General features: G+C 51.9%; 1 protein-coding gene across 2 annotated transcripts in view; it reads left to right on the top strand.

The window, feature by feature from the left end:
- The window catches only part of COLQ (collagen like tail subunit of asymmetric acetylcholinesterase), a 65,405-nt gene that overhangs the window by 22,028 nt on the left and 21,708 nt on the right, over positions 1-21,669 (top strand). Inside the window, exons 1-10 of one of the 2 annotated variants that reach the window (XM_018053002.1) lie at positions 1,683-1,994; positions 8,990-9,102; positions 10,066-10,167; positions 13,577-13,621; positions 13,946-13,972; positions 15,679-15,750; positions 17,511-17,573; positions 18,090-18,116; positions 18,708-18,752; positions 20,086-20,121. In XM_018053002.1, coding sequence (XP_017908491.1) covers positions 1,703-1,994; positions 8,990-9,102; positions 10,066-10,167; positions 13,577-13,621; positions 13,946-13,972; positions 15,679-15,750; positions 17,511-17,573; positions 18,090-18,116; positions 18,708-18,752; positions 20,086-20,121 — 822 coding nt within the window. In that variant the 5' untranslated portion in view covers positions 1,683-1,702. Of the gene's footprint in view, positions 1-1,682; positions 1,995-8,986; positions 9,103-10,065; positions 10,168-13,576; positions 13,622-13,945; positions 13,973-15,678; positions 15,751-17,510; positions 17,574-18,089; positions 18,117-18,707; positions 18,753-20,085; positions 20,122-21,669 lie in introns of those variants that run through there. The other variant, XM_018052994.1, reaches the window with a different exon arrangement.

The following is a 21,669-nucleotide window of genomic DNA, read 5'->3' as shown; positions in this document are numbered from 1 at the left end:
TTTCTGCCACAGCCCTCTGTACAGAATTTCCTGATGTTTCTGCCAACAGAGAGAAATGCCCCAGAGACGAACAGAGCCCTCTCCTCCCTAGCTCTTCCTATCATGGTACCAGCAGATCTTCTCCAATTTCAAAGCTCAGCTCAAATGCCACCTCTTCCAGGAAGCTTTCCTTGATTTCTCTCTTGCATCCCTTGACCCAGCTGGTATGCATCACTTCCTCCTATAAATCCCTCTAGATACGCAGCCCCATGTCAACCACTTTTAATTTTCCACCTCATATTTTCATAGTTATCTATGAAAATATCGACGAAAGAGTCCCTATTCCTCAGGAACTCCATAAGCCTTGCTCTTATCCTCACAACAAATGAACTAGGTTCACTTCTCCCTACCCTCTCAACAGAGAAGTAAGCTAAGGCTCTGAGAGAGTGAACAAAAACTTCCTTAAGTTCAGACAGAGGCAAAAGCAGGGCTCCAGCCCAGGTTTGCCTGGCTCCAGGGCTTGACTCTTTCCACAGAGGCTCATGACATGTACTGGAGGCAGGGATTGTGTCCCATCAGCGTGTCTGGCAGGCACTTGGCACTCATCCTCTGTGTGTTCCTGAATGAATGAAACAGTCGATGAATGAATGGACAAACACAAGAAGTATCCTTTCTTTCGATGGGTGTAGCTCAGTGGTCGGCAAACTACAGCCTGGGAGCCAAGGCCAGCTTGCCTCCTACTTTTGTGAATAACGTTCCAGGGCAGCGTGGCCACATGCCTGCTGCCTGTGATGTCTGTGCTGTTTTCACGCATGATGGCGGGGGTGCAGTGCAGCAGAGGCTGCCCATGGAGCCTAAAACACTTCCTCTCCGGCCCTTTCCAGACAAACTGTGCCGACTCCTGCTGTAGCTCATGGAGAAGGCAGTGGCACCCCACTCCAGTCCTCTTGCCTGGAAAATCCCATGGACGGAGGAGCCTGGTGGGCTGCAATCCATGGGGCGACTAAGAGTCAGACACGACTTCACTTTCACTTTTCTCTTTCATGCATTGGAGAAGGAAGTGGCAACCCAATCCAGTGTTCTTGCCTGGAGAATCCCAGGGATGGGGGAGCCTGGTGGGCTGCCGTCTATGGGGTCGCAGAGTCGGACACGACTGAAGCGACTTAGCAGCAGCAGCAGCAGCAGCAGCAGCAGCTGTAGCTCATGGTCTTCATTAAGCTGATTTAAACAACCGTGCTTACTGCTTCTGTGATCTAGAATATCGTGTGTGCTTGTGTGTGTATGCACGTGTTTGTGCACTGGGTGCCTATCAAGTGTCAGATTTCCACACGTATCTGGTATATATCACTTAATCATCTTACAGGAAAGCTTCACCTAGGAACAGTTTGCTCTGTTGGCTCTTTGAAAAATATACATATTTTAAAATTACAATTAGCTCTGTTGCCAGCACTTTGGCACAGACATGGTGAAGCAACGAACACCAAAGAGCTTCCCTGGAGGCGGGCAGACCGCCCCACCCTGTCCCCTCGCAGAGGGGGTGGCAGTGAGCCTGGCCCTGTCAGGCTTGCCAGGATCAAGAGCAGCCTGTTCGACGGCTGACCCTCTGCCTCCTGTCTGCTGCAGGGGCGTCAGTATCCCGGGCTCCCAACTCCACCTCCTCCCCTGGTGCTCTCAGGATGCTTTCTCTCCCAAGCCACCACCCCACCCCCCAACTGCCCAGTGCATGCTCCTGAGAGGCGAGAACCCTGCCTCCCTCTTCCTGTTCCCGGGAGCTCAGGACTGGCCTCCAGACCCCTGGCCTCCGGGGCAGAGGCAGGGATTGGCCAGCTCCCCCCACCAGATGCCCAGCGGGGCAGGTGCTGGCAGAGCTGGGGGCGTGACGACTCTCAGCCGGCCTCCAGAGGGTGCCCGCTGCCAGTGCGCCTGGGCCCTGCCCGCGATGACCGGCCCACCCCTCAGCCTCGCTCATCTGCTCACTGTTTCAGGACTGCTCTGTTACTCAGCTTGCTGTTTGGGTGAGTTGTGTGTGTGCGTATGTGTGTTTGTATTGCGTGTTGCTTTGGAAAAAAAAAAAAAAAAGACTCTTGGAAAGCCAAGTTGTTCTGGGGAACTTCAGCAGCCTTTAAATCTCCAAGTCCTCCGCTGGTGTCGGAATTGCTGTGTAAAGGGGTTTGATGTTGGAGTTCGTGCAATCTTGGCTCCCACGATTGTGTGTGCCCCTCCGGTGACCCTGGGTGGCAGGCTGGCAGCTGCCCCCTTGGCTCTGAAGCAGCATGGTACCCTGCGGTCTGGGGCCACCCAGGCATGGGTGGCAGAGAGGTTCTCCAGCCCTCTCCAAGACAGGTCCTGCGGCTCACTGCCGTCCCATGACTTTAACGTGGTCTTTCAGAGAAGTGCAAACGTCTTCAAAACCTAGGGTCAGAATTTGTGTCTCAAGACGCATGTGATAGTGAGTGGGGTTGAAGCCAAACTGTGGGGTGCAGCCTGGTCTGGAATCCGTGCATCAGGGGAAAGCAGGCAGCTGGCAGGCAGGCAGGCTGAGAGAACGGGGCTGCCACTGAGCCTTCCGACTCATGGTTAGAAGCCCTAGGGATGCTGTGAATGTGTGCCTTCCGCTCTCCACGCCTCAGCTCCTGTGAGCGCACGTTCCACCAGGCAGATGAGCCGCAGAGGGGCTGAAGGAGCAGGCTGAGCGCCAGCAGCTGCAGGTAGCATGTGGCTGCACCTACAGTTTCCCCAACCTGCAAAGGGAGAAAGTTTGGTCACTTCTTTCCCGTGCCGCTTGATGCAAAACAAGGAGGCAGAAACAGAGGAAGCCGTCTCTAGTGCCCTGCGGATGGGCTGGTCTAGTGAGTGAGACCCAGATGGCCCAGATGGTGGTGATGCTGGGGTTCACCATGGGTGATAAAGCACTCTGGAGGGGGTTGGGGCCAAATCCCATGTGGAGCAGTTAGGGAAACTGCGTCTCAGGTGGCAGTGGGGAGTCGCGCCAGGCCCCATGGCCCCTTGTGCCTGGATTCACACTGTGATCCAAGTCCCTGAGTTTCCAAACGTAGGTCTGAGTGAATTACTTTCCAAGACTCAAGGAGGTATTTTGTTCAAAGGGCAAAGATGGCATCAACAACAGCAAAGGCAAACACCCCTCAAAGTTTGCAAAAGCCTGTGTCACACCCAGGATTGTCCCCACCCAGGATTTGGCACAGCTGAGCCACACACAGTGGAACTCCGGAGTCTACCCGTCAAGGTGGGCACTCCCGAGATTCCCTGGAGGTTGGCATTTCCTGGAGGTAAGCCTGGTTGAGCACGCAGGTTTCTGCAAGCCCCATGCACACACACACACACACACACACACACACACACACACACACACGGCTAAGCCTTGTGGAGCACCAAGGTTTCTGCAGGCCCCATGCGTGCGCGCACACACACACGTGCGATGTTTTCCATTACAACAGAGCCTCTGGGGCTTTCCAGGCTGGACCTGAGCTCAGACACGATTCCATGGAGGCAGCCTTGTCCAAAGAGACCCGCAGGCCACTCGGATGACCCCAAAATAGACGTGTGAAGTCCTGTCTTAGTGACTGGGAGGGGAGGGTGGCGGGGGGGAGCGGGAAGCTGTTCCCAAACACGTCCACCTGATGGAAATATTCTGAGCTGGAATGAGCTGGAAATAAACTAGATGGTGCTAAAAACAAACTTCTCCAGGGAGCTGGGGGCGGGGCGCAGGGGGCAGGCAGAAATAGATGGTCCTCACCTGCTGAAAATGAAGGGGGTCTACGGGTAGGGCCGGGGGCAGCCCCTGCAGAAGTGTTAACAGGAGGAGCAGCAGCCACATTGTGTTTGTGAGGGGAGTGCCCGTGTCCAGGGGGAGGCCTGGGGTGGGGCTCTGACGGAGCCAGGGTCTTCCACTGGGGTGGGGGCCATGCAGGGTGCGGGCTGCAGAGGCCCCGGGGCCTGGACGATCTGGAGACAGGAGTGATGAGCAATGCACCTTCGTGAGCTGCCTGGCTGGGAGAGGCCACGCGGACAACCAGAGCTCAGCCCTGGCCGTCCACCGAGGCCGGGCGAGAGCAAAGGAGAGGCTGCAGCTGTCAGTCCAGAGCCACGGCAGACTGGGCTTCCCCATAGCCGGCCCCCCAGCATCATGTAGCAAAGCCCCACTCCTAGAATAAATGCTTCCTCGCCCCCTCTTGGGAGATGCCCGTGGGACTCTCAGGAGTCTTCTCCAACACCACAGTTCAAAAGTGTCAATTCTTCAGTGCTCAGCTGTCTTTTAGTCCAACTCTCACATCCATACATGACTGCTGTAAAAACCAGAGCTTTGACTATACGGACCTTTGCTGGAAAAGTAATCTTTCTGCTTTTAAATATGCTCCGTAGGTTTGTCATAACTTTTCTTCCAAGGAGCGTCTTTAATTTCATGGCTGCAGTCACCATAGTGATTTTGGAGCCCAAGAAAATAAAGTCTGTCACTATTTCTGTTTTTTACCCATCTATTTGCCATGAAGTGATGGGACTCGATGCCATTATCTTAACTTTTTGAATGTCGAGTCTTAAGCCAGCTTTTTCACTCTCCTTTCACTTTGATCAAGAGGCTCTGTATCCTCTTCACTTTCTGCCATAAGCGTGGTATCATCTGCATATCTGAGGTTATTGATATTTCTCCCAAAAATCTTGATTCCAGCTTGTGCTTCTTCCAGCCCAGAGTTTCTCATGATGTACTCTGCATAGAAGTTAAATAAGCAGGGTGACAATATACAACCTTGATGTACTCCTTTCCCAGTTTTGATCTAGTCCATTTTTCCATGTCTGGTTCTAACTGTCGCTTCTTGACCTGCATACAGGTTTCTCAGGAGGTAGGTAAGGTGGTCTGATATTCCTATCTTTTGAAGAATTTTCCACAGTTTATTGTGAGCCACATAGTCAAAGGCTTTGGAATAGTCAATAAAGCAAAAGTAGATGCTTTTCTGGAATTCTATTGCTTTTTCTATGATCTAGTGGATATTGGCAATTTGATCTCTGGTTCCTCTGCTTTTTCTAAATCCATCTTGTACATCTGGAGGTTCCTGGTTCACGTGCTGTTGAAGCCTCGCTTGAAGGATTTTGAGCATTGCCTTGTTAGCATGTGAAATGAGTGCGATTGTGCGGTAATTTAAGCATTCTTTGGCATTACCCTTCTTTGATATCAGAATGAAAACTGGCCATTTTCAGTCCTGTGGCCACTGCTGAGTTTTCCAAATTTGCTGGCATATTGAGTGCAGCACTTTCACAGCATCATCTTTCAGGATTTGAAACAACTCAACTAGAATTCCATCACCTCCACTAGCTTTGTTCATAGTGATACTTCCTAAGGCCAACTTGACTTCACACTCCAGGATGTCTGACTCTAGGTGAGTGACCACACCATCGTGGTTATCTGGGTCTTTAAGACATTTCTGTACAGTTTTTCTAATTCTAGACTCCTAATTTATCCTTCTCCCTCTCCTATTTGGTAACCATAAATTTGTTTTCTCTGTGAGTCTGTTTTGTATTAATAAATAAGTTCATTTGTTTCATTTTTTAGATTCTACATATAATATTATATAATATTACAAGTAATATTGGGCTTCCCTTGTGGCTAAGCTGGTAAAGAACCTGCCTGCAATGTGGGAGACCTGGGTTTGATCTCTGTGTTGGGAATATCCCTGGAGAAGAGAAAGGCTACCCCCTCCAGTATTCCGGCCTGGAGAATTCCATGGACTGTATAGTCCATGGGGTCGCAAAAAGTCTGACACAAGCAAGCAACTCTCACTTTCACTTCATAAATAGTATTATATGATATTTGTCTTTCTCTGACTTAATTCACTTGATATGACATTCTCTAGGGCCATTTGTGCTGCTGCACATGGCGTCATTTCATACTCTTTTAGGGCTGATATTCCATTGTATAAATACACCACGGGACCTCCATTTGCACCCACAGTCAGTCCAGATCAGCAGAAAGGACTCTGGGACCAGAGTTCAAACCCTGTCTTTATCCACTCCTCAGTCGATGGACGTTTAGGCCACTTCCACGTCTTGGCCATTGTAAACACTATGCCGCTAAACACACTGGCCACTACAAACACTGCTGCTGCTGCTGCTGCTGCTAAGTCGTTTCAGTCGTGTCCGACCCTGTGCAACTCCACAGACGGAAGCCCGCCAGGCTCCGCCATCCCTGGGACTCTCCAGGCAAGAGCACTGGAGTAGGTTGCCATTTCCTTCTCCAACGCGTGAAAGTGACACTGGGGTACATGTATCTCTTTGAATCAGAGTTTTCTCTGGATATATGCCCAAGAGGAGGATTGCCAGGCCACATAGTAATTCTATTTTCACTTCTTTAAGGAGCCTCCGTGCTGTTCTCCATGACTGCACTCATTTACCCCACTAACAGGGTAGCAGTGTTCCCTTTTCCCCACACCCCCTCCGGCATTTATTTCTTGTATACTTTTTTATGGTGGTCATTCTGACCGGTGTGAAGTGATACCTCACTGCAGTTTTGATGTGCATTCTCTAGCAACTAGCGGTGTTCAGCATCTTTTCCCGTGCCTATTGGCCATCTGGATGTCTTCTTTGGAGAAATGTCTATTTAGGTCTTCCATCCATTTTTTGATTGGGTTGTTTGTTTTTGTTACTGAGCTGTATGAGCTACTTGTATATTTTGGAGATTAATCCCTGTTGGTCGCATCATTTGCAAATATTTCCTCCCATTCTGCAGGTTGTCTTTGTGTTGTGTATGGTTTCCTTTGCTGCGCCAAAGCTTATTAGTTTGGTTAAGTCTCATTTGTTTATTTTTGCTTTTATTTCTATTGCCTTAGGAGACTGACCAAAGAAATCACTGGCACAATTTATTTCAGGGAGCGTTTCATCATGGGGCCTTGTTAGGAATTTTCATTTTCAGTTGTCACAACAGCTGAGATGAGGGGTTTCCTTCAGTGGGACAGCATCATGCGTGTTCCACGCCCCACATGACTGTGAAATGTCAAATGGAAGATGCATACCTTTCATAATTATCTCATCCTAGGAGCTAATGCTCTTTCACATCAATATGTGTTGAACTGCTATAGTATGAAACTGAGTTTTCTCAGATAACTGCTGAGTAGCGACTGTGCTTTGTTTGGTTGGGATTTTACGCAGTATTTTTCCTCATTTGAGAAAAATCGCATCTCACAGCGGGCACCTCACTTGAAGCATTTGCGGTGCAGATACCGCACCTTATGTTAGTAGACTTTGCATTCAGTATGGTTTCACACGCAGACACAAGCATCTAACTAGGTCATCAAGTTTTCTGATATGCTAGTGCTCAACAAAATATGCATATCAAAACATGCATTGTTATATCACAAATCACTTTTCTGAAAGCTCTCTTTTATGTTACATTCAGAGCGTTACATTGATTTTTAAATGGCGCAGGTATGTTGCCTTATTTTTGAATTTTATTTTAGGATAACAAAGGGGTCTTTAAAGATACTTCTTACCAATGGGGCCTTGCGTCTGAGGGGACTGAGGACCACTGGTCCAGACAGTGGGCTGCTCCTCCGCCGGGTTCAAGGGTGTAAGTGTGAGCAGTGATTCCCGGGGTGCTGGAGCTGACACAGGCAGCCCGCACTGCGTGCCTTCTGGGAAGCTCCCGCTGCCGGCCTGAGGTCGGGTCAGGCCTCGGATCACAGGGTGGACAGGAAAGCCAAGCACTGTCCCCGGGAGACAAGTCTGAAAACTGGTTTCAGGGCAGAGAGAGGTGTGACAAGAAACCCACCCATGTTCTGTGAGGTCAGAGATTCGGAGAAGGGATGGACAAGGAGGTACCATCACGAGACCAGGACGGGGCGCTGGAGAATCAACAGCTCTGGGCAATGTTCGTGTAGGGCGTGTGTTTGGGTAAACACGCGTCCACTTTTCCATGGGTGAACACACAGGCATGAGAGTTGCCAAGCCATCGGACGTGGCTGCATTCGGCTTTAGGAGACGATGCGGCGAGTTTTCCAGCTGAGGCCATTTTCTCTCCCACCAGCCAATGAGAGAATTCTGGTTGTCCCACGCCCTTGCCGACAAATGTTACGTTCTGACCTTCTCAGTTTAGCCGGTCTGGCAGGCATGTAGCCGTGTCGACCCAGTGTTCAGAGGCAGCAGGATGGATAAGAGGGTTGTGGTCGTGTCCCACAGGGGGACTCTGTTCAGCAGCGCGACGACGACAAGCAGGGATCAGGATACCCGTCACAGACGCGATGTCGCGCCAAAGCAGCGCACAAGAGCTGACGTTCCTTTGAGGCTCAAATACAGCCACAAGGACTCCCCCAGGCTGGGAGCCAGGGCGGTGGGCAGGGAGCAGGGTAGAGACTGCGCAGCAGCTGAAGGGGCTCCTGGAGGCTGGGGAGTTCGGGATCTCCACCCGGGTGCTGCAGGAATCCCCGGGAATCTGTGTCCTTTCTGCCAGGACCACCTCAGCACTGAACGTGTGCTAACGTTGCACGCCTGACCGTGAAGCTGCAAAGATCCAGGGCCCCCTCGTCATCTCACTCCTACGTCTGAAGACATTAGCCTGTAGCTCTCCTGTGAGCTCGGGTGACCTGAATGTCTGTGTAGAGTCTGGAGTCAAACGGATGCTTGACATCTTGGCCCCGGAGCACTGCCTCCCCCACGAATATGTTCCTTGCAGGCACGTGTCAAGGGTGTGAGCAGAGCCTGCCTTCTCCCCAGCTGAGAGAAGGGGCCCCTGGCGGGTCTGTTTGAACCATCTGTTCTCTGTCCCATCTACAAGGTGACCGTCAGCGTCTGGAGAAGGAGCCTGGCCTCCTGGTGGTCCCAGCGGCTGCAGTGCCCACTCACCTACCTGGCGAGGCGGGGAGGGCCCTGGCAGGGATAAGCAGGGGTGGCGCTCCCGCCCAGTGGGCAGCAAGTGAGAGCGGTCCCCCTCCCTGGGCACAGTGGGCACCCAGAGGCCCTAACGCAGGCCCCACACTAACGAGCGGGGTTGGGGGGTTCCTTCCAGCAGCCCTGCCTGGCCTGGATCAGAAGAGGCGCGGCGGCCCCCGAGCATGCTGCCTGCTGACGCCCCCGCCGCCCCCGCTGTTCCCGCCACCCTTCTTCCGAGGGGGCCGGGGCCCGGTGAGTACCGCTGACTGTCTCGGGTCCCGGGGCGCCCCTCCGCCGGGCGGGGGCTCCTCCTGGGGCTGTCCTCAGGGGCTCTCTGCACGCCCCCCACCTCAAGCGGGAGCTGGGCTGGGCCGTTCAGCTAGCCAGCAGGCAGATGGCAAGGGTCCTGTCCTCTCAGAGACACTGAGGTGAACTGATAACTTTCTGGGCTCCTGTCCGCGGCTCAGACGTGGAGTTTCCCCCTCTTGTTTTGTCTTCTCCCTGAGCGCGTGAAATTTCCTTCTTTCACCCTTATCCACAAGGAACAGTCCTGAGAGGGGGAACGGGACTGGGGAAAGGGAGGGGAAGGCAGGGAAAGAGCAGGACAGGGGAAGCGGAGCTGGAAGGCTTTCCAGGGGCTCATGATGCTCGGATCTTTCCAGGACCTCTTAGACCCATACTGTCCAACACACTAGCCTCTGGCCCCATGTGGCCAGTTCCAACTGAGATGTGCTGAGTATAAAACACATACTGAATGCCTTTTATAATGACTCAAAATATCTCAGTTTTTTTTTTTTACATTGAAATAATATTGGGGATATACTGGGTGAGATAAAATCCTCATCAAAATTAATTTCACTTATTCCCTTTTACCCTCTTTGTGTGGTTACCAGAACATTTAAGACGACACACTAGTGACTCGTTTTACTTCTATTGGATGGTGCTCTCCTGGATGCTGGGTAAAGGCCCCCGAGTGAGTTCCTAACTCCATCCAGAGTGGTTGCTTTTTCTCTGTAATCCATCGAAGCCAGGCTTGTCTCAGAGCAGATGAGAGGAAGGAGACTGGGAGTCAGAGGTCACCTTCGTGAGACGCCCACTGGGGAGTCAGGCAATGGCTGGCCTCGGGGCAGGGCTGTGGAACAGGTCTGTGTCCGGGGCTGACCCTTCTTCTGCACCCCTGGTCAGACCTAAAACCTGTATCACCTTGTCTTGAAGCTTCTCTCCCCAGACATGAAGAATCTCGTCCTGGAACTGGAGACGGCGCAGTCCCCATGTGCGCAGGGATCGCTCAGCTCATCTGGGCCTCCGGGCCCCCAGGTCAGTCCCCTCCGGGGCCCTTCACCTGAAGTCCAGGCCCCCAGGTCAGTGCACCCCCAGCCCTTCCCCTGAGGTCTGGGCCCCCAGGCCAGTGCACCCCGGGCCCTTCCCCTGAGGTCTGGGCCCCCAGGCCAGTGTACCCCGGGCCCTTCCCCTAAGGTCTGGGCCCCCAGGTCAGTGCACCCGCAGCCCCTTCCCCTAAGGTCTGGGCCCCCAGGTCAGTGCACCCGCAGCCCCTTCCCCTGAAGTCCTCTGCTCAGGGCAGGGACCCTCCCCCCCCCCCGCCCCCCGCTACCCCTGGTGAAGAGTTGCCTCTCTTCAGGTGCCCTGGGGTTGTTTTCCTGCCCTGGAGGAACCACATGGTTCTTCTCTGGCCAGTTCTGCTTCCCAGCCTCAGTGTGCCCATCTGCACAGTGGGGATATAACTCCCCTTGCAGTACCAGATGTGGGAGGTGACCAGGCGAGCTACTGCCTAGATGGGGGTGGTTATTGTTATAGTTGTCAGAAGAAAAAGTGTGCTCAGAAGTGCAACTGTTAACCCCACCCAGAGGGGCCTGCATGCAGGGCAGAAAAACGGGGCAACAGGGAGCATGATGCTCTGAACTCATTTTAGCCCTAGACATGGGCCCCAACCAGCCCACCCCTCCCAGCCAGAGCTCAGGTCAGAGTAAGGAGCAGGCCAAACGCTGGCGGAATGGTTTTCTAGGCAGACAAAGGGTCCCTCCAGAGACCGTCTCACAGACTCCTGGGCCCTCTGGCTGGCCTGGCGGAGGGGGTCTGTCGAGGAGGACGTGGGGTCTGGGCCTGCCGTGGGGACGGGAGAGAGGAATTCTGTCACCTCTCTGTGGCTTCCCGTCACAGGAAGACCAAGACACACTCCTCACCCTGGGAGCAAAGCCCCGCGTGGGGACCCGTATCTCCTGCAAAGTGTCTCCCACGAGGTCACGGCCCGCTCAGGGCAGCCGCCGTGTGTGTCCTGGGTCCTCATCCACCCGAAGTCTGTGGCAGCCTCTGGGCCTTGCCTGTGGCTCCGGCTGTTTGGAACGCCCTTCCCTCTGACTGTCCCCGTGGCCCACTCCTCTGTCCCTCAGAACCCAGGCGACCCCTCCTCAGACATGCCCCTCCGCCCTCCATCGCAGAAGCGGCCCCATCGCTCTCCACCCAGGGGCCAGGTTTCCTTCTCTGCTGAGTTTTCTCAGGTTGTTACAGTTTCATTCTTGTTCCTAGACTCTTGGGTCTCCCTGCCTCCATAAAATACAAGCTCTGTGCCTGGGGTTGGCAAGCTATGGCCAGGGGTGTAGTCTGGCATGTTTTGTGATTAAAGTTTATTGTTCTCCGGCGTCTTCTTGCGCTGAAGGGCAGAGTTGAGTTGTGACAGAATTGCTGTATCAGAGGCAAAGCCCAAGTATTCCCTGTCTGGCTCCTTGCAGACCAGCTCTTGCGAGCAGGGACATTGCCCACCTTGCTTTGTGCCCACCCACGCCAGTACCTGGGGTAGAGTCCTGGCCTATGTTCCTGGGGAAGTTTAAAAGGTCCCCAAGAGCTTGTAATGTGCAGAGAGGCTTGGAATCCCTTGGCTGGGAAGTAGAAAGTGAAAGAAAGTGAAAGTGAAGTCGCTCAGTCGTGTCCAACTCTTTGCGACCCCGTGGACTGTAACCTACCAGGCTCCTCCGTCCATGGGATTCTCCAGGCAAGAATACTGGAGTGGGTTGCCATTTCCTTCTCCAGGGGATCTTCCCGACCCAGGGATTGAACCTGGATCTCCCGCCTTACACGCAAACGCTTTAACCTCTGAGCCACCAGGGCTTCCCCGTAAATGTTTATTAAATGCACTGGAGAAAGCAGGACTTAGGACCCACAGTTGGCCAGAACTGCCACAGAGGCTCTGGGAAGCCTGCAAAGATGCACGGTGGGTGCCCAAGGCTCAGCTCCCAGGGGCATTTCCATCTTCTCAGCTCCCGTGGTCTGCACCTGCAGAGAACCCACGGGATGGGAAGGGGGTCCCGGCTGCCCTGAGGCCACGGTCTCCAGCCCCACAGGAGCCTCTCTGACCTGGTGCAAGCCCACGTAGGTCCCTGGGAGGCTGTGTGGCTGGCTCCAGGGATCCCACAGCCACCTCTGCACTCCAGGAACACAGGGCGACCCTGTACCCATGCAGAGGGGGAGCCTCGGACCCACAGCTGCCAGCACCTGGGAACTTGCTGGAAGCACAGAATCTCAGCCTCCCCTCCCCCCACCCCACCCCCTTTCATCAGAACCTGCATCTTAACAAGACTCCCCAGGGGGAATCACCCTCACATCAAAGTTTGGGAAGCCCTGAGCTAGGGACAGCATCATGGCCTGATAAATAGTTCCAGCCCATTTGAAGAAAACAGAAAAATTACTGAGGCTTGGAAAAGAAGAAAGAATGGAAGCGAAACTCTCCCTTACCCCCGCCAAACAGAAGAATAAACCAAAAGCGGTGGTTCCCCAACTTTTCTGCCCATTAGAATCCCCTGGGATGCCTGTGTCCCTGGGGAATTTTAAAAGGTCCCCGAGGGGTTTCTGATGTGCAGAGAGGATCGGAATCCCTTGGCTGGGGTGGGTCATTTGAACAAACTTCACAGAAATCCTATTTCTGACACGGTTCACATAAGGCGTGCTCACCTACAGATCTTGCGGATGAAGAGGTGGCCTGGGGGTTTTGGTGGATTTCCTCTCTGCTGTCCTGGGGAGTTTAGCAGACAGCTGGCCAACTGAGGGTTTCACAGGCACGTGCACCGAGGGCAGCTACATCCTGCCGTGTGTGTGCCAAGCTTCAGAGCGACAGGTGCGGGCATCCCCGAGCTGGACTCAGCCCCACCTCCTGGGCGGGCAGTGGGACAAAAACGCACTCTTCACCTGCCCACACTCTTAGCATCTTAAAACAGAAGGCTTTTGCTCTTCCTGGTACCCCGAGATCCACCACGGGAGTCTCTGTGTTAGCTGCTCCTGCGAGCGAAGCCTAATTCTATCTGGTCGGGGTCCCAGGGAAACTTGGTAAGAGCAGCAGTAAAGAGGTGAGAGGTGGTGAAGCATCTTGTGTTCAGCAAATAGCCCTTCGTAAGTCTCTTGAGTTGCCTTCGCCAAGCACTCAGGATGTTTGGGCCATCCGAGAATTCCAGAGAGAAAAGGAAAATCACAGAAAGCAGGTATGTGAGCACCGCAGTAACAGTGATGCTGAAAACAGCCCAGAGAAAGCAAGAAGAGGGGCCCCAGGGAGAGGGATGGGCCTGGCCTGGATGGGGCGCAGGGTCCTTCCTGCCATGCCAGGATCCCTGAGTCCGCAGAGAGAACCGCCTACTTAGGGGCCAAATCACCCAGGGCCCCCCGCACCCGTCTTGCCTCTGGCTGATGCGGGCTTTGTTCTTTTCTTATCTTGATCATGTAGGGCCCGCCCGGGCTTCCTGGCAAGACTGGACCAAAGGGAGAGAAGGTATGAAGCACCTCTGTCTTCACCCCTACCTCCCCTGGGTAATGCCGGCCTGGTTTCTGGGGACGCCACTGAGGATTTTCTGGTCGAGATTTTGAAGCATGCGCTAATCCTGCCTTAGAGGGTGACAATGGGCTCCATGGTGACTGTGGGCGTGGGACCCCATCCGTCCGTCTCAGTGGGGCCCGGTAACGTGGCGGGGACGCTGTGAGCCTCCAGGGCACCTAGCCTCGTGGGCATGCCAGCTCATCAGACCTTGCCAAGCCCTCAGGTTCCAGAACTTTTCCTCCAAAGCAGTCTCTGCTTACCTGTCTTCTCCATCCACAGGGGGAGCTTGGTCGACCAGGAAGGAAGGTATGGTCCACGTTACCCTGTCAGAATTACACGGCAGCTGTGCCCCCGGGGATGGGGACCGGCTGCACACCCCCGCAGCCCCAATCCCCAGGAGTCATCCTGATGAGGACGGAAGCAACCGCTTCACTCTGCCCGCTTCTTAGTCAGGGTCTGCAGCCTGCTCCTGGTGGCATTCAGACTTCGGAAGCTGCCAAGCCTGGCCAGGTTTCCCCTCAGCCTCATCCTGCCGTCCATCAGAGAAACCCTCCAAGGCCCCAGCCCGCGGCACCAAATGACTCTCACTGTCGATTTGATTAAACTGGAATTAAGTGTCAGACAAGAATGAACGGCTTTGCCTAAGGGCCCAGCTGAAATAAACGGGAGTTACCTAAGATCACAGGGACTCTGAATAAACCAAACACATGTTATTAAGACTCTCATTAGCATCAGGAAGGAGCCAACCAACCATTACCTACTGCAGTCAGTGCATGCTGGCACTGAAATTGTTGGTCTTGGGGATGCAGAAGAGGGTTCAAGACCAGGAAAAGATGCCCATGGTTCTAAGTATAAATTACTATTTTATTAGTTATTTTATCCAAATACTTTTACAATCAATAAAAGCCTCAAACAGACCTTTATATGACAAAGTCCCAGCCCTTTAGGACACAGCTGACCACTCTGGCCAAGGCCTAGTGGTTGCCTGAAGTGCCAGGCTTGGGAGGATTCTGGCATCCTCTCTGCGCTCAGAACAAGGCCTGTGATTGCTTAGTGATGTCTGCGTGGGTGAAGCAGGCAGGAGCGGGAGCTAGTGTGCCTGCCAGCACCGTGATCTCCAGGTCAGGGATGAGCCTTCCATATCCCCAGCTAGGCTAACCAAAATTAGCCAGTGGGTGCAGAGGTCAATGCAGACCCCACCTCACTGCCCCCACACTGCCTTGCAGGGCTCACTCTTCCACAGCCCCTTGGCCTCTGTTGGGTTTCCTAGACACAGAGATCGAGGTGGTCCATGCTATGTGCAAGTGAATTAATGATTAAAGCAGCTCTCCCCAGAGGAGCCCAGGGGAGGGGAGACCCAGCTGGGGCAGGGGAGGAAACCCAACGCCGGGAGGGGGGTGGTACCAGGTGACATCCAGCTTCAGCCTGAGCTGCGGAGGAGCTCTGGAGTGGGAATGGCAACAGAGAATTTGTCCTGCCTCACCTTGATGTAAGGGGGCTGGGCTGTTGGCTTCAGGAAGGGTGGTGCATCAGTTGGTGGGCAGCCCCCAGCAAACCCACACGTGCAGGTTGCAGGAAGGAGTGAGTTCTTACGGCAAGGAAGGCATCCTCTGGGAGGTGGGCATGCTGAGCAGGGGAAAGACCTCAAGGGAAAGGGCCCAGCCTCTGTCGCTGCTCCCCTAAACCTCATCCTCCCCTTCTATGCTGCCTCCTTGGAATGCAGGGGATGTGTGGGTGGGTGATAATGGTCAAAGGACTGAGACGTTTAGAGCTCCTTCCCACCACCTTCCATTTCTTAAATGGAACAATCTCGTCGACATCATGTGATACTGAGGGCTTGAACTCCCATCCGAGAGGCCCAGCTTTCCAGGCCACGAGTCTTTGGAGGTTGGGATGAGCATCCTGGGGCCATACTTGGGCCCATACTCCCTACCAGGCCACAGAGACAAATCTGTTTTCAGAGGGAGGGGAACAAGCCCAATAGTCCTAACTTTGATTCTCTGTCTTTGAAGGGCAGACCTGGCCCCCCAGGAGTTCCTGGCATGCCTGGGCCTGTTGGCTGGCCTGGCCCTGAAGGCCCCAGGGTAAGTGTGGCGGCTCTCAGGGCATCAAAACTCGAGGGGAGGAGGTGGCAGCTCCCCTGTCTTCTGGCACAGTCAGCGAAACTCAACCTCCTCAAGACAGGGAGAAAGGAGAGAGCCCAAGGACCGCCCAGAGGGCCCCAAAACTTCCTCCCTTCCACAAGACCACAGTCAGTCCCACAGATGCTCCTGCAGGAGGAGAAACAAGGGCCTGCTGCCTCCTTCCTGGAGCCCTGCCCTGCTCTGTCCTGAGTTAATTCACAATTCTTTGGCTCCCTGAGATGACCCCGAAGGAGCTCGTGTCTGGAAGGCTGTTGGCCCGTCATACTTATTGGGCAGGGGCTGGAGGGTGAGGGCAAGGGAGTTGGAGCCTGGAACCACGGAAATCCTGCATTCCCAGGTGGATCGCTAAATGCTGGGGAAATCCCCTTCCTCAGACAGGTGAGGAGCAGCTGACATACCCACACACATGTCTTTCTACACATTTTGGTTGTAGACTATTGTGTTCAGAAGCCATGACTTAGAACTGACCTGCAGAAGTCAGGGGTGGGTAGGGAAATGTCACCATCTGCTCTGACGCATTGGCTGCATTTATTATGAGACTAGAAAATTGTTCCAAATCATCTTAGGAAAATTTCCAAGGATATTTTCTTAAAAATCCACTGTATAGAAGGCTGAACCATCCAATATGGCAGCCACTAGCCACATGTGACTATTGAGCCCTTGAAATGTGTCAAGTGCAACTGAGGAAACGAAATTTTAATTAATTTAAGTTTGAGTTTTAAAATCTTTACTCAATTCAGTTATTTGAAAACATTTAAGTATTTTTGAGCAACTTGAGTTGAAATCTGCTTTTTTAACTATAAATTTTATGAAATCTAATACAGATCAAGTATTGTAGATGAAAATTTAACACCTGAATTGAGGTATGATTTAAATGTTAAATGCACAACAGATTTCAAATATTTATTGTGAAAAATCAAATATAAAACTCTCATGGATAGTTTTTACATTGATGATGTGTTTAAAATAATTGGATTATTAAATAGTGATTAATAATTAGATTAATTAGAGTAAATTTAGTGTTTAAATTTAATCTCATCTGTTTAGTTCTACTTTTAAGGTGACTTCTAAAAAATTTTAAATTAAGTATGTGGCTCACCTTATATTTCTATTGTTTAGTGCTGGTTAAAGTTTTTTAGCATGGCAGGTACTAAAAGTTCCAACTGTAAACCATTCTGAAGGGTAACAGATCCCGTCCATGAATCCCATCCCCTGCTTCCACTCAGAGGTTAACGGTCACTCTGCTTGGCCGCAAATCTAGGGTAAGAGTATACGGAAACATCTGAAAGGCCCTCCCTATACAGACAGCAGAGCAGATGTAGCTTTTTGGAGCACATTTACCTTGTCCTTTGAGTACCCAAGCGCCTGCATGCTCTCTTCCCCGCCCTTTCCCAACCCTCTCTGGGAGAAGATCAAATGTCAGTTCATTTATAACACATGAGTGAGCATTTGGTTTGGAGAGCTGCTCTACCTTGGTCAATTTTCTTCTACATGTCATGACAAATACCAGAATGAAGCCTGGAGTCTGTAGTCTTGGACCCCTGGGAGTGAACAAGGGAGCATTTGGGGTCCTCAGATTCACAGGCCAGCCTCAATGTCCCCAGCTCCATCCTGATCTTGCCTATGGCTCTCCTGGTTCAGTTTCTCTAGGAAATGTCACTGGAGGTCTTTTTTTCCCCCTCTTCTTGTGATACCCACAGGGTGAAAAAGGTGACCTGGGTCTGATGGGCTTGCCAGGGTCAAGAGGACCAATGGGCGCCAAGGTCAGTGTGTTGGTCCAGATAGATGGTTCCAGGTCTTCTGATTAAGGCTCTGGAGCAGCTGGTGTCTATAAAGTGGGGACTGGGTGACTGCCGTCCTGGGCTGGGGATTATCACAGATGTAGGAGAGGCTGGTGTCAGGCTGTGCTTATCTTTACTAGCCCTGGCGGGGGTGAGGAGGGAATGCTCCGGAACACGGGGCAGAGGGAGGCCATTCCTGCTGTTCTCTTGGACAATGAGGTCAAGCCTCTGGGCAGCAAAGCAGATGGAAGCCTTTTGTTTGGGCCTTTGGGGATGGGGGTTAAGGAAAGCAATGCTCTTTCTAGGCCTGGTATAAACACAACCCTCAGGGTCATCTTTATACTCACTGCTGCAACCCTCCCCTGACCCTTGCCCTAGAACGTGCAGCCCAGTGTGGAGACATATCCCACCACCCCATCCAGGGGTTCCTTCCACTCTTACACCAGACCTGGAGGTCCTACAGGGCTGACTGTCAATGCGCCTTTTGCTTTCTTTTAGGGCTACCCTGGATCCAGAGGGGAAAAGGTTCGTGCTTGTCTCTATGGCTCCTCGGAGCCAAGTCTGGGGTCTGTGATGTGCAGAGCAGGGGCCCAGAGGTCTCTTTAGTCAGCGGCTGCAGCTGCCACCTCTCGATGTTACCCTGTCCTTTGTCAGTGGGCCATGAGACAGAAGTGAGGGCCCCCGAGCCAGGACGGGTGGGTTAGGGAGGTGCTCCCAGTGGAGGTGGACGCTCCCCACTTGGAGCAGGTAGGGGCTGGAGGTTGTGCCAGCTGCAGCAGGAACACACCTGGCAGGAGGAGCTGGGCGAAGATGGTAGATGCGTGACTTAGGCCACGCTTCTACCACACAGCCTCACTGTCTGTCAAACATGGAGTGAAATTTCCTAGAAGATAGGAGAAAATCTAGGACCCAGAATTTTCTTTGGAGTGTCTTTTATTAATGTAAGCAGTTTTGGGGGGTCCAAATAGGAGGTATCTCATAAAGAAAGCCTTTCCTGGGCATACCCAGTCTTCTAAAGGAAGTAAGGGTGCTGACCTATGGCGTTTTCAGTTAAAAATGCTCCAGTTTTTCCCCTAGGAGTCAACTCATTGACTCTCTCCTATGGTTTCCTCTTAGGGATCCAGAGGTGAAAGGGGTGACTTGGGTCCCAAAGGAGAAAAGGTAATGGGCATTTCATAGAAATGATAAACTACCACAGAAGTGACATCCCCTACCAATCCCCATCTTGTGGGCTGACTGACTGACTGCCTGGCTGCTGACTGACTGAATGACTGACTGGCTGGCTCACTAACTGGCTGCTGGCTGACAGAATGACTGACTGACTAGCTGACTGCCTGGCTGCTTGCTAACTGAATGGACTGACTGGCTGGCTGACTAACTGGCTGCTGACTGACTGACTGATTGGCTGCTTATTGACTGACTGACTGACTGACTGGCTGCTTATCGACTGAATGACTAACTGACTGGCTGCTGACTGACTGACTGAATGACTGACTGGCTGACTAGCTGGCTGCTGACTGACTGACTGGGTGTTTATTGACTGAATGACTGACTGACTAGCTGCTGACTGACTGAATGGCTGACTGAATGAATGGCTGACTGGCTGACTAACTGGCTCCTGACTGACTGACTGACTGGCTGCTGACTGACTGAATGACTGACTGACTGGCTGCTGACTGACTGAATGACTGACTGACTGGCTGCTGACTGACTGAATGACTGACTGGCTGGCTGACTAACTGGCTCCTGACTGACTGACTGACTGGCTGCTTACTGACTGAATGATTGACTGACTGGCTGGCTGGCTGACTGGCTGCTGACTGACTGAATGACTGACTGGCTGGCTGACTCACTGGCTGCTGACTGACTGACTGACTGGCTGCTGACTGACTGAATGACTGACTGACTGGCTGCTGACTGACTGAATGACTGACTGGCTGGCTGACTAACTGGCTGCTGACTGACTGACTGACTGGCTGCTTACTGACTGAATGATTGACTGACTGGCTGGCTGGCTGACTGGCTGCTGACTGACTGAATGACTGACTGGCTGGCTGACTCACTGGCTGCTGACTGACTGACTGACTGGCTGCTGACTGACTGAATGACTGACTGACTGGCTGCTTACTGACTGTATGATTGACTGACTGACCGGCTGGCTGACTGGATGCTGACTGCCTGAATGACTGACTGGCTGGCTGACTGGCTGAGTGAATGAATGGCAGCCTGGCTGAAAGAATGAAGGAATGGCAGACTGGATGACTGGCTAGCTGACTGGCTGAATGAATGAATTCTTGTCTGATTGATTGAATGGCTGGCTGACTGGCTGGCTGGCTGAATGACTGAGTGACTGGATGCCTGACTAGCTGGCTGACTGACTGGTTGGCTGGCTGACTGCTGGGGCCTTATCTTGAAAATGGCTGACTGAGTTCCTCCTCGGCCTTTTCAAGCATCATTTCAGAAGCAGTCATTATGTTTGCTTTTCTCTTCACAGGGTTTCCCAGGATTTCCTGGAATGTTGGGGCAGAAAGTAAGTACTCGGAAGTAGTAAAAATAGCCTTCAGTAACAAGTTAGATCCTCCAAGCACAGCAAAAAGAGGTCTGCCTTTCATCCATCAGGCCCAATAAGTGGGTTTCTTTGTGAAAAGTTCCTGTTTGAAAGGGGAGCAAGTTGCCAAACGTATTGGTGAGAACTCCCTCTGACTCAGAGGAGGAAGGGACTCCCCACCTGAGAAGAGAGATGGCTTCTCTGTGTCTCCTGTCTGTCAGGGGGCTATCAGACGGTTCAAAAGCAGAAAGCTTTGGGCCCCAGGACTCAGACTGGAGCTGCAGCGCCCAGGGCCCCGATGAGGGTTCAAGGCCACTTCTGATGGCACCCAGCTCAGCACTCCTTCAGAAGGGGACAGGCACTGCCAGAGGAACGCAGAGCTGTTTTAGCAGGAGACAGCAAACATGTTTTTTATTTGACAGTTAAATGTAATATTTATTTAAGTACTTAGTAGGATTTCATGGATATCCTGCTAGGACAAGGCTTAATAAAAAGGAGTTTGTTTGGTTGACTTAAAGAAAAAGTATTCATTGAATAACAGAGTGGTGTCAGATATACTAAAAACTGTGAAAGTGGCAACTGACTGACAGATTTTTTTTTAACTTATATTTAAGGTTAGGGTCTGGGGAAAGGAACTCAGGTGTGAAGGCGAGGGCAGCGTCAGACAATAAAGAGAAAGGGTGCTTAGACGACCACTTAGGACAATCACCGTTGCAACGGTGGGTCCTCGGCATGTTGTTAAGGCATTAACATTGGAAACTTATTTTTGTCTAAGCCTCAGGGCATGATATTCTTCCAACAGGCAAGTGGGATGCTTTCTTAGAATTCTAAATTGTTTTCAAGTTCAGCTTAAAATTTTATTTTCCTTGCTTGAAAGAACAAATTATATCTTTCTCCCATTGGTAGATTATATTCAAATTATTTCAATCATCTGAAGCTATTATCATTTATCACTGTCCAAAGCTGTCAAAAGCTCTGTTTCTGCTACCTACATAGAGTGTTGGGTTGAAAAGAGATTAATTATATAAGCAAATGAAAGGGAATGTTACAGAGAAAAACAATTTTATTTTAAAATACTTAGTCTAGGTTTTCATTCTGTGTATCAGAGAGCAATACACTCCTGTAAAATTAAATATGACAGCTTCTCTGTTTTCTGTTCCATTTGCTAGACTTTCCATAGCGAGTTCTCCCTGCCTCCCATGCAGCCTGTTTAAGACAGAGGTAATGTGATGACCATAATTAGGTCTTCAGAGAGAAATTAAATCAAGATATTACTGGCTGCTTCCAACTGGTGAGGAGAAGGACCACACTTCCTTCAGACAATCTTTTCCAAAAAATTATGCTGTTTATGCTACTGTTTTCTCCCAGACAAGCAAGGCATCTCAGCCTCCTCTAAACAGCCAAAGAAAATTGTGCAAACATCTCCATAGTCGCAGAGAATCCACCCTATCCATGCAGGCTGAAGAGCATGACAGATGGGAAAGAAATCATAGGTTTAAGGACAGTTCTTGGTGAAGCAGGATGTTGGTA

This window comes from Capra hircus, chromosome 1, assembly GCF_001704415.2.
Source record: "Capra hircus breed San Clemente chromosome 1, ASM170441v1, whole genome shotgun sequence".
Taxonomy (NCBI): domain Eukaryota; kingdom Metazoa; phylum Chordata; class Mammalia; order Artiodactyla; family Bovidae; genus Capra; species Capra hircus.
This window is presented reverse-complemented; position numbering and strand designations above follow the sequence as displayed.